At 37.1% G+C, this 13,592-nt stretch overlaps 1 protein-coding gene across 1 annotated transcript; it reads right to left on the reverse strand.

The window, feature by feature from the left end:
- Window positions 1–2,531: 2,531 nt before the first annotated feature.
- LOC123523491 (cell division cycle protein 20 homolog) lies at window positions 2,532–10,638 on the reverse strand. Its single transcript, XM_045301158.2, has 8 exons — window positions 10,295–10,638; window positions 9,304–9,444; window positions 8,615–8,814; window positions 8,199–8,299; window positions 6,915–7,137; window positions 5,864–5,989; window positions 4,780–4,966; window positions 2,532–3,442 (listed from the first exon to the last, which is right to left on the reverse strand). The coding sequence occupies exons 1-8, from the start codon at window positions 10,533–10,535 to the stop codon at window positions 3,324–3,326; spliced, it is 1,338 nt and encodes a 445-aa protein (XP_045157093.2). The 5' UTR covers window positions 10,536–10,638; the 3' UTR covers window positions 2,532–3,323.
- Window positions 10,639–13,592: the final 2,954 nt, after the last annotated feature.

Below are 13,592 nucleotides of genomic sequence, written 5' to 3' on the forward strand. Positions count from 1 at the left end.
TGCCGAGATGGCCCTGGTTTGATTCCTGACTTGGACACGTTTTTTTTTCTCTCAGGTTTTCGCATTTTTAAAGATACTTTAGAAACAAAAATGTCATGTTATAATGGTCATAATATCAACAAACTTCAGTTTTTAAAGAAATATCATTTTTAGCCAAATCTGGATTCCAGTGGAAGATTCTACCATTTGTGACTGATTGAAGAACAGACAAATGAACAAACAGGCGGACAACAGGAGAAAACTAGAAGATGCTTTTGCAAAAAAAGCGTATGTCTCCCCCAATGCAAAGTGGTATAGGCAAGAAGTCAATAGGAGTCAGGAGCGAAAGTCAAAGAGACACTGATGGTTGGCTGCAATAGGGATCATCTACTTGGCATGTCCAGTCATCCTGCTAAGTTTCAACACTCTTGGCCTAGTGGTTCTCAAGTCACTGTTCAGGCTCCTGTGACCTTGACCTTTGATAAAGTGACCCCAAAATAAATAGGGGTCATCTACTTTGCATGTCCAATCATCCTATTAAGTTTCAACATTCTAGGTCAAGTGGTTCTCAAGTTATTTTCCGGAAATGATTTCACATGACCAGGCCCCTGTGACCTTGACCTTTACTAGACTGACCCAAAAATCAGTAGGGGTCATCTACTCTGCATGTTCAATTATCCTATGAAGTTTCAATATTCTGGATCAAGAGGTTCTCAAGTTATTGATCGGAAATGGTTATCAATGTTCAGGCCCCTGTGACCTTGACCTTTAACGGAGCGACCCCAAAATCGATAGGGGTCATCTACTCTGCATGAACAATCATCCTATGAAGTTTCAACATTCTGGGTTGAGTGGTTCTCAAGTTACTGACCGGAAATTGTTTTCCATGTTCAGGCCCCTGTGACCTTGACCTTTAATAGAGTGACCCCAAAATTAATTTAGGTCATTTACTCTGTATGTCCAATTATCTTATAAAGTTTTAACATTCTGGGTCAAGAGTTTCTCAAGTTATTGATCAGAAACGGTTTTCAATGTTCAGGCCCCTGTGACATTGACCTTTAACAGAGTGACCCCAAAATCGATAGGGATCATCTACTTTGCATGTGTAATCATCCTATGAAGTTTCAATATTCTGGGTCAAGTGGTACTCAAGTTATTGATTGGAAATGGTTTTCAATGTTCAGGCCCCTGTGACCTTGACCTTTAACAGAGTGACCCCAAAAACAATAGGGGTCATCTACTTTACATGACCAATCATCCTATGAAGTTTCAACATTCTGGGTCAAGTGGTTCTCTAGTTATTGATCTGAAATCATTTTCAATGTTCAGGCCCCTGTGACCTTGACAATTGACAGAGTGACTCCAAAATCAATAGGAATCATCTACTCTTCATGACCAATCATCCTATTAAGTTTCAACATTCTGGGTCAAGTGGTTCTCTAGTTATTGATCGGAAATCATTTTCAATGTTCAGGCCCCTGTGACCTTGACCTTTGACAAAGTGACCCCAAAATCGATAGGGGTCATCTACTCTTCATGACCAATCATTCTATTAAGTTTCAACATTCTGGGTCAAGTGGTTCTCTAGTTATTGATCGGAAATGGTTTTCAATGTTCAGGCCCCTGTGACCTTGAACTTTGATGGAGTGACCCCAAAATCAATAGGGATCATCTACTCTTCATGACCAATCATCTTATTAAGTTTCAACATTCTGGGTCAAGTGGTTCTCTAGTTATTGATCGGAAATGGTTTTCAATGTTCTGGCCCCTGTGACCTTGACCTTTGACAGAGTGACCCCAAAATCAATAGGATTCATCTACTCCAGCAGCCCTACAACCCTATGAAGTTTGAAGGTTCTAGGTCAAATGGTTCTCCAGTTATTGCTCGGAAATGAAGTGTGACGTACGGACGGACGGACGGACAGGGCAGAAAAAACAATATGTCTCCCCCAGAAGGGGGGGGGGGGGGGAGGCACATAATGAAATAACGTGCCTGTTCGCAACACATTCCGAAACAGTATTCATCGGTTGTTGGCACATGAATACTGAACATTGCCATACTATCCAATCTAAAGTACAAATCTCTCTAAGGCTGATCAGCGGTACGTTGCCTCTAGGTTGCTCTCCAAATCGTTACTGATATTAAAACAGCAAAAACAATAAAGTCATTTCAAACTTTTCGGGAATCTTCGTTCGAATATCCTAACTTGTATAAGGCAGTATCTTCAAAGGGAATTACCTCGTAATACTGTTCGTGTTATCGCATTTCACATCTGTTGTTGGATTTTAAGACACACACCATTAAGACCATGCGTGGACTTTACTGGTTTAACGCTGGGACCCAGTATTGACTCCCATCTGGACATTACTTCCGGTATAGGCGTGAACCTTAGTAAACTTATTATCTCCCACAAGGCAAATTAATATAGCTGCACATCACTCGGTCTAAGCCAACACACTACTGCAGTATATCAAATAAACAAAAGACGTTGAATCGATCACCGTCTTTCATTTCAGCAGGTGAAATTTACTAGGAAGACCCATCATTTCTTTTGATATTTTTATTTCATTCTTGAGCAAATAAAATGCAGTGTTATTACACTCAGTGAAAATTGAAAATATTAAGTAAAATTGTACTTTTTTTACAATTTCATTTTCTAGTTATTTCACTATAAATCACTTTGAAAATTTAAACAAGCTTACATAGACTTTTGGAAACAAAAATTCAACGAGTGTATAATTATATAAAATGAGATCAACATACAGAAAAGGAATGTAAAGAAAATGATTAGGAAACAGTTAGAAAAGTAGGAAAAAGCTTCTGTTTTCAGAAACATGTGAGAATTAATAACACATTGGTTGTCATAGCACTAAACATTTGAAGCCCCACCCGTATTCGTCAATGTTCTTGGCAAATAAAGTAGTCTTATATATCAGCAAGGGTTGTGATGTCTGGACCCTGTAACTGAAACAACCTATACAAAATTGCAGAAGACTTAGACTTAAAACAAACATATGATCATTTTAATATCTGTTCACTTTAAACGATTTTCAACGTTAACGAATAAGAGCACGGGTCATGTGACAGATTTGGACGAATTCAACTAACACACTGTTACTTTCTCTCCTTGTGCCGGGTGATATTCCAGGTAGCAATCTACTTGGCATTTTCTGTTTTCAAAGAATGCTTATGAATATTTTTTTTTTCAAAATAGTGACTTGTTCCATTTATTGTCTAAGTATATTAATGACTTCCAGGAGTGTGTTCGAGGACAACGACAACTTGTTGAAAATATATCTGGTATTTCAGAGTATCGCCATGAACAGTCGTTGACGTCAAAGTTTTATCTGATGTATTTTAACATGTTGAGGGGTGATTTGTCCCAGTGTGTCCAAGTGTGTCTCCGCGACCTCCTCGGGAATGTGTTCCACAAACACAGAGCCTCATCGGCGCCCGCAGACGCTGGAAGGAAACAAAAATCAATTCTATATTGTTTTAGAACTGAACAAAAAACACTATTATAGATCAGAGGTTATTTTTTTTACTGTGCAGGTCTAGGCCTGGAAAATATGACAATTTCTTGGTTTGTATTAGGCGGTCAGTGAAGCTACCAAGATAAATCGAATTTGTATTAAGACTATCTTGTTGTCCACAAGTAACAGACAATTTCTCAACGCGAGTCAGAAGCTTTTGGCGACTGACCTCAGATGAAATGTGTTCGTAAAATATACAGCATTGTTCCAAAATGTTTGAACTAACCGGTCGGGCTTTAAATAGATTACGAATAGATATAGCAAGGACAAATATCATCTTTACTGGATTGAAATTTTACAACTACCCAGATATATAATGAACATTTCTGTGCAGCACGATGCATTGCATTATCCAACATTCCTAGACAAATCAACCTTATAAATATACATGTATCTATAACAAGAGCTGTCCGTAAGACAGCCAAGCTCGACTATTCGAAATATTGACCCAGAAGCAGGAAAATATTACCCAAAAAAGTTAAATATCAAAAGAGTTTTAAGTTCAAAAGGGGGAATAATTTGACCAAAATGCATATCAGTTATGGGACTTGCTGCTATCAACTAGTTTTATAACCCCGAAGGCACATGAGAAGTTTCAATTCAATATCTGCATTAGTTTTGGAGATAGTAACTTGCATGTAAAACTTTAACCAGAATTTTCAAAGTCCAAAAGGGGGCATAATTTGCCCAAAATACATGCCAGAGTTTTGGGACTTGATCCAGTGAGGTTGGTAATTGATCTAGAAAAAGAAAAAATAAGTTTTAAATCTATATGCCTTTTAGAAATAGTTGTATGTACTTGCACGCAAAACTTTAACCAGAATTTTCTAAGTCCAAAAGGGGGCATAATTTGGCCAAAATGAAAGTCAGAGTTATGGGACTTGCTGCTATCAACTAGTTTTATAACCCCGAAGACACATGTGAAGTTTCAAATCAATATCTGCATTAGTTTTGGAGATAGTAACTTGCATGTAAAACTTTAACCAAAATTTTCTAAGTCCAAAAGGGGGCATAATTTGCTCAAAATACATGTCAGAGTTATGGGACTTGACCCAGAGAGGTTGGTAATTGACCTAGAAAAAGAAGAAATAAGTTTCAAAGCTATATGCCTTTCACTGATGGCTGTATGTACTTGCATGCAAAAACTTAACCAAGGTGTGACGCCGACGCCGACGCCGACGCCGACGCCGACGCCAGGGTGAGTAGAATAGCTAGACTATTCTTCGAATAGTCGAGCTAATAAAAATTCTGGCTACAAATGTATACCTATTGTGGTTTTATCTGGACTGAGCGCTATGTGTAAAGGACGTGCGATATGCTGTCTGAGTTTGGCCACGGCTTCGAACTCGAACTTCTTCATATTCCAGACAATCAGGTCATTCTTCTCGGGAGTAGGGGACCCTAGGGCAGATACTAGTTCATTGTACTCCTCTGACCACAGCAGGCCACAGATCTGAAAATAAACCATTTACAACACGTCTTAAGAAATCGAATGAAATATCTTTTTATCTGCACATACATGACAATTCTTACGAAGCAGATATGCATTGGTCCGCTTTATTCTATCCCAACCCAACTTTTATACTTCTAGCAAAGTTTCTTACAACTCAATTATACTTTTTGAAACAATGTTAATAGTTCGGCTATAATTTTGTTACGTAAGCTATTTAAACTATATTTTCAAATAATTATAACATAAGGAGACGGTTTTCAACGCATACATCAATGTTTCAAGTCCGAAGTTAATAACATTTCGTTGTGCTCTGTTATTGATAGTTTACATGAATGTGAAGACAACTTCAACAAACGTAAAGCAAGACATGTATACATTTATTACATGCACAATCCTAGCAAACTGAACATCGAATATGAATTTAGTCCACGACGTCTGAATTTTAGACTCGGAACAAAAACGAATTACGGGACCGGGATTCAAGTTTATAAAACCAGAGTTTAGAGACCAATTTTACATTTTGAACTGACCAATAACAAAGTAGATTACCGAGACTGGTCTGCAGCCTGTCCCTAAATTAGTTGAATACTTATAACATTGTAAATGTTGAGTTCTGCTTAACCCGGCGCTAGAGGGCGTGTACGGTAGCTTGCATCCCCACTACCGTCCCTGAACAGGCTCAAACCGAGCCTGCAACATTTTCGTTTAAGTCGTGTTGGGCGACCTGTGTTTTTTTTACTTTTTTATCTCATCTATTCTTTTATTGATTATAAATCGTTCGACATTTTATCAAATAGTCTCTTTTTGTCAGATTTGTTTAGATTTTTTTGTTTATAATCTTTACAACGAATTTGTTTTGTAATATAAAGTGACAGAATTAAAAAACCCCACACAAACCTGTGATTTTGTAAAAGTCTCCCCCAACTGTTCTCCCGTGTGTGCGTACCACAGACGTATGTGACCGTCATTCGATCCACCGCCGGTTGCTATGACACCCTGCCTCCACGGACACCACGCCAAAGCCTGTGGAAATTATATACTTGTCATCACTGGTATTGTAAATTAAATAAGTACGTGTACTACTTATGAAGCTGTGATTCCCGAAACACTATCTTTTTTAATGTATCACGAAAGGACACCACGAAACATCTTAAAGTTTAAACACAGTTCGGTGAATGATTTATTGTAAATTTAATTGATCTAATCAAACAACTTCATTTTATGACTGAACAACAATGTATGTATGAAATTTAAACAGCTCAGGAAAAAAAAAATACAGGATTCAAATCCATTAAAATAGTTCCATATGTTACTTCTTTCAGAACAAATCTCAGCACAGGGAAGGGCCTCATCACGCAATATTCACCCTGTTAATTACATTCACCCTTATAAGAATCTTCCAGTGGTTGAAGGTGCGGATGGAAATATTAGGCTGGAGGGTAACTGTTACAGCATTTTTTCCCAAACATTTATCCGAGAGCCAGATACTTCTACCAGATATTTTCTTCCATGCCGTATACTTTAATTAATAGAAGAAACAAAGTAGAACAAATGTTTCTCTTTTAAGCACTATCTTATTAAAGTTGTGCTGATTCATAAAATACAGCACGTGAGTCACCTGACACCCCAGGGTGTAAGACGAGTTTTTTTTTCCAGCACCGGCAAAAGCACGAGAAAATCCAGTCCGGCATGAAAGAATACCACTTTCTGAATGTTTAGAACCGCGTGCCGTGTCTTTTGTTTAACCACTTTTTTCAACAACTTTTCTGTTATGGTGACGGTAGTACCGTACTACGTATACTGGTAAAAGGATTACGTCACTATTACTTTACTGAAAAGTAGTTGAAAAGAGTGGTTAAACTAGCTAGTACAGTAATCAATAGCTTCGTCAGTTATGACTATGAAAGCATTTAACGCAGTGATCGAACTTGCTATGAAAAACTCCTACCTTAACACAAGCCGTGTGGGCCTTAATATTTTTGCAGTTTTGCATCATTCGAAGATCCCAGACATTTACATGACCGTCATCTCCGCCACTTGCCAAGTAAGACGTTCCGGGTGCTAGCCTCAAACCACAAACTTCTTTTAAATGGTGCCCGTTCATGTATTTCATTGCGGAGCTGTCCTTGCATCTATCATCGTGCAGAGTTATCTCCCCCTTTCGGTTACCGCTGTTCAAAGAGACAGAATAGTAAAATAAGACTTGTTACAGCAGGGACATTAGTTGTCGGGTCCTATTGTGGGGTGGGAGGAATGAGGCGGACAATTACATCTCCTCGTAAGACGCCAATTATGGTGTTTTTCAGGAAGCTGACTGCGGCCGAGCATGACCAGGTGTATGATCTTTATCAACTCCAAATTTTTAAATAATAGCTCAAAATTTTCTCAGTTAACGTTTGTGAAATGTTCGAGATACTTATCTCGAAATTTTTAATTATTAAGTCGAAATATCGAGTTCCTAACTATCATATAATACGTAGATGTATAGGTCTTGGCCAATAATAAGTACCTTGTGTGGCCCTCGGGAAGCCCTAGAGGATCATAATTATAGGTAACCAGGCAAAGTTCACTCTGGAAAATATCACTGTTATATCCGTGTTTAAGCCTGAAAGGTTCTCGACCCATTTCGAGCCCAATTGGCATGGAAATATAAACATAACCTACATGAACGCATAGTGATAAAATTATGTCCTACCAAGGTCTGGTACCTGCATGGGTAGCTCTTGATTTTGAGGGAAAGGTCATAGAAGGTGACCGAGTACTTGTAGCTGAAGTTAGAATAATTCACTATTTCACCATAACTGGAAGGTATTCGGCCTAGCCCCTAACACCAGAACATGATATAAATGTAAATGTAAGAATATGCATGGATACAGTTTGAAATTTGGAGTAGCTCTAGGGGTTAGGGTAGGTTATACATCGATGTACATGTATATTAGTATATGTTCAAGACCCTAAATGCTGGGTACAATATATTGATGTGTAGGTAGATGTAGAGTCAATAAATGTAGCCCATTACATTGTTGGCCTTTGACAGACGGGCAGACGTTTAAACATTTCCGATAAAAAGGCAAGATACGGAAGCAAATTTTCGACACCTGGCACCAATGCTCTTCCGTAGCTTACTGAGGGTGATTTAAATAAACATTAAACTTTCTTCATTATTATAGCTGATCTATGATAAATACTGCTCCAGAATGGACTGACTGAAAGCTTTCGAGTTTATAGATACCTTATGATTCCAAAGTCTGTCCACTGAAGGGCTCCCACTGAACATTTCTGTCTTAAAGGCACAAACTTTCTCTTTGATTGCATCTTTTCAACGTCACAAATCTACAACAGCAAAGAATTCCATACTGTTACTTGTGCATTAAACAAATGAGACTTGTCTCGTCCGAAAAATCTCCTATGATTATTTGTTTTTAAAATTCTTAGTTTTACCAATTCCTATATGAAAAATTTCTGGTTTATATTTCAAGATTTTTTTTCAGTTGGGTTAAATTTTAGCTTGATCTTTAAACCCAGTTTTGAGTAAAACAGAATAAAATATTTTTCTGTCAGGGAAACCACCATGATAGGACCGCTGACCGGGCAACCATTCGCACGTCGCCTGGATGTAACTCTTAATTATAAAAACAGAAAAAATACCGTAAGCTCTCCGTCGTTGTCGGAGATGGCCAACAATTTCTCCCGTTGACTCCAAGACAGTGCCGATATGTAAAAGTTTGGTTCCGGAAAATGTATTTCAATTCTTTGACAATCTTTGGAGTCGGCGTTCCATACATATGCTGACTGGAAAAGAGCAACTGCAATCAAGTTTCGATCGCTCCAATCTAATAAATTTGTATCTGAAAATTAAAACAAAATACATAAAACTAAGAAACTTTATCTACTTAAATTTTACATATTCTCATATGTTTCCTGTCAGTAACTAATTTGTAAAGTCTTTATAATTTCCTGATTTCTTAAAACTGTCTTCTTTTCTTGTTGTCGTGCAATCTGGATGCCAGTCCCTTTAAAGGGGATCAATCACATTTTACTTTTCACGTTTCCTTTATTCTGTAAGATATTAATTTAAAGAACAAAAACACCCATTACACTGTGATTACATAGAATTAGATCCCTATTAGAAATATGTTTTATCCGGTTTTGCTTTGTTTTTCCCACCCTTTAATATAAGCTGAGTATTTGTAATTTCTATAGCTTTATATGTGCATTTGACATGTTTGATAGGAATCTGAATATGAACCAAAAGACAAGTTTTAAAACTGCATCTTTGGAATTGAAGAAGATAGAAGAAAAAGGAGAGTGGAAGAAATATTGTCAATGGATCTTACAAAAATCGTCTCTCAGTCCTGGCATGTCCATTATACATTCTGGTGACGTCGGGATTCTCCGGACTCTGTCTACTGTCGGAGAATCATATCCTTCGTCGGGACTGGTCGGAAACAGCTGGTTCATCCGGCTTTTGAAAGGACCTGCAAAATAAGGCGAGCGTTGGCGAGCGTGTTAAAGCGAAAGAAGTATTACTGAATACGGTAGTTAAAACTGCAGCAAGCATGGAACACGTATAACTGGTTTGATTCAATTTAGTAACTTGTGTAGTTTAATTTAAAACAGTTTATGAAAAAAATGTTTATAATATACTATATTTAAATATAGTGGACTCTGCTATCATTATGGTTGCGACATACAAAGACTCTCTGAAAGACCACATTAACCAAGAGGTTACGGGGAAATTTCTTTCCAATCACATTTTGGTTTAGAGAGCAGATTGAAATTAATTGGTTAATTTACAGTATGCATAAATACAGTAAAGGTAATCTGTGAGTTTCAGCCACTTTTTGTTGACACTGAGCTTTTTTTGGCATTTTTAGAAAAATCGAATTCAACAGAAATTACTGAAATTTACAGTTTACCTTGATTTATGCACACAATTTGAAGCTGCGATTTTGAGTCCAGTTTTCAAACACTCAGTCTGTAAGTCTAGATTATAGACTGAAAAATCTGTAAATTTATAGATTACCTATATATTTACAGATAATTTGTAAATAATAAATATACCGCGTTTTTAGACCTGAATTTTACGATTCATTTTCTCCTACGGTCCTACAATGTGCATTTCAATTTCAGAAAGTCATAATTATTTCCGTTGTTGTCCCAGTAGACCCAATGACTATTAGCAAATTCAATTTGAAATTGCTCGATTTTGTTGAAGATTCACAGTAACACAAACTACATACGATCTATCTTGTACATGATAAAATGTACATGAAATGCAAAATCTTAAAAATATGAAATTTCAAAAACAATCAATGGAAGTCTTACTTGAAACTGGTGTGCTGCATATCGGTAAAATTTTGCCATCTCCAGCGTGTGTTGTTTCTGACAAAAGCCTTGTATACGATTTTGTGACCGGGCTCTTGAGCTGTGCAAGTTCATTCTCTGTACAATCGGATGAACAAGACATGAGTCTAGCATGTGATGTCTCAACATCCAAGTTCGGTCGGAAGGGTATGAATCTATCAAACGCCGTCCTGTGTGACACTGAGTGCCTTCGTTCAGCCATATTGGTATAAATAACACAAATCCCTAACACCTTTTTTATTCGAGTATTAAATGCTATTGTTTGTGAGATTTAGTCAGATGAAGTATATACCATCCCACGCGGTACACGAGATTATCGTGTATCAATTTAGGACAACAATGTTATGATCTATATTTAGCAACTGCGCAAGAGGTTCGAACTTGTGTCATCCAAAAAACTGAGATACACGATTGCCGATCCCCCGCCGCGAAAGCGAGAGGAGGATATAAAAAGCGATCCGTCCGTCTGTCTGTCTGTCCTGTCTGTCTGTCCCTCACACATTTTGTCCGGATGATAACTTTATATCTATCGGACGGACCGCTTTTCTATATATAAAAGTGGTCCGTCCGTATGTATGTCTGTCTGTCACGCTTTTTGTCCATACGATGATTTTAAATTTATCTCTGAAAGGATATACATTGTATAATGAAACTTGACATAGTGATAGGCAGGGCGCAAGAACCATAATCTTGTCTTTAATCGTTTTTAAATTACCTCCCATGTTGTTTTCTATTCTCACAATAACTTAGCAGCTACCAATAAGAATTTCAAGAAATTTGTTATAATGATATAAGCGGCAATGAGTGAAAGTGCAGAGCAACAGAAACCATAGTACCATATCTCTGGGAAAAAGTGTTGCCACTACTTGGATGTATTAAATAAAAACCTTGTCATAATGATAGCACAGTGTCAATAAACTATTACTGTACCTTTAATAATATTTCATCAAGCTCATTTTTTATACTATATTTTCTAATGTATGCGCTGACAATAACATTGCAAGTACCTAATCTTATTTATAGAATCTTGTAACAAAAAGGGAAGCTCTAAAACTCTGTTTTTGGATAATTTTTAATTCGTCTTACTTTTTCAAATTCTTGTAATACTGTGTCAACCATATTAAAGACACTTCACAACGGTATGTGATGCAGAGTGCAACTCCTATCATTATTCACTCCTATCATTAATATTTTTTCTCCATTTTTGTACTAACGCCACTACATTGTTCATGTATAAGGTAACTGAATAATATCAAAATGATAATGACAGGTGGGAATAAATGCCATTACTTCAGCTTGACTTATCTCCCTCTTAACTATAATATAGAGTGAAGTCGATATTGCACACTAGTACACAAAATACCTTAAAACATTACATTTTTAAATAGGCAAACCGGCCCTATTATAAAGTATGCATTCCTTTTTGTATTCTGTATTTTTATTTCATTTTTACTAATTGTATACTGAACAAAACAGCTAACCTGCTATTAGTTTTTTTTGCCAGTAATTTAATATGAAATAAGGCACTGCCTCAATCGGGAATCGTTACAGTCCATCAGCTTGCCCAGAAATATGCGTTTGTATAAATTTTAAAATTAGATTTTGGAATAAAACAAAAACAATACTGCTTATATTTGTACTGATGTGCAAGACGTTGCGGTTCGGACAAGTTATGTGGGCGCTTATTACGCACAAGGAAAAAGCGTTTTTTCCAAAAATTCCGAAGTCAGACGCTCTGTGCACGTGCCGGAATATCACATTTTTTAATTCGATAGTATATATCATTCGGTATAATAAATGTATCGCATGTTAACGTAGAGGGATGGGGATCGATCCCGATTTTCGTCGCTTCGCGGCGAAAATCGGTAGGATCGATACTATGGGCGGCGGTTATATGGGCGGCGGTTACCGCCAAAATTAGTAAATATACAACCCACCCATAAACAAGTCAGTCAGTGCAGTGCATTTCAATGCCGTCTAGTCTAAAACTCCATCCCGTCCAATATATTTACATTCAACGCATTGTATTTTGAAACCATTTAATACAAAACTTCATTCCATCCATTTAAACATGGAACGATGTATTGGAAAACTTGTTGCGATGCACCGTAATATGAAATCATCCAATAAAACATGACGCCATGCAGCCCAGAGTGAACCCGTTTAACGCAACATGAGTACGTGCAGTGTAAGATGAAATGATTTACTACAACTTGACGCTGTTTAATGCATATTGACACCGCTTTGTGTAATTGAGAGTGGTGTATTAAAACTTGATGCCAAGCAGTCCAATATGAAGACGTTTAACGCAACATGAGTTCGTGCAGTGTAAAGTGAAACGATTCATTAAATTTTGGCGCCGTCTAATGCATACTGAAACCATGTCGTGTGATTTGGAGCAACTTATCAAAATTTGATGCCATTTACACTGCACGAACTCATGTTGCGTTAAACGTCTTCACATCGGACTGCATGGCATCAAGTTTTTATACACCGCTCTCAATTACACAAAGCGGTGTCAATTTAGGGATAACGCATGTTTTTTCATGTTATAACATCTGCAGAATCCCGATGGAATGGTTGGTACCCGAGCCCGTTTGGTAACCGCCAAAATTAGTAAATATACAATCCATTCATAAACAAGTCAGTCAGTGCATGCATTTCAACGCCGTCTAGTCTAAAACTCCATATCGTCCAATATATTTGCATTCAACGCATTGTATTTTGAAACCATTTAATACAAAGCTTCATTCCATCCATTTAAACATGGAACGATGCATTGAAAAACTTGTTGCGATGCACCTTACTATGAAATCATCCAACAAAACATGATACCATGCAGCTCAATGTGAAGCCGTTTAACACAACATGAGTACGTGCAGTGTAAAATGAAATGATTTATTACAACTTGACGCCGCTTTGTGTAATTCAGAGCGGTGTATAAAAACTTGATGCCATACAGTCCAATTTGAAGACGTTTAACGCAACATGAGCTGTGCAGTGTAAAATGAAACGATTCATTAAAGCTTGGTGCCGTCTAATGTATACATCTAAAAGATTTTTAGTGTTTGTTAATTTTGTCATTATTATTTCTAGTACTGAGTCTGTTTCACGAAGCTTACTTCTGACAAAGCTTAAACTAAGAAGAAAGATGATTTACGAAAATAAGGTCCCTTTTAATATTCAGATAAATCGCAGAAACTGTTTAAAATTAAATGTTAGAATTTTACCACAAGGTCGGTTTTAGGACAAATTTTAA

Source organism: Mercenaria mercenaria, chromosome 3 (assembly GCF_021730395.1).
Source record: "Mercenaria mercenaria strain notata chromosome 3, MADL_Memer_1, whole genome shotgun sequence".
NCBI classification, from domain to species: domain Eukaryota; kingdom Metazoa; phylum Mollusca; class Bivalvia; order Venerida; family Veneridae; genus Mercenaria; species Mercenaria mercenaria.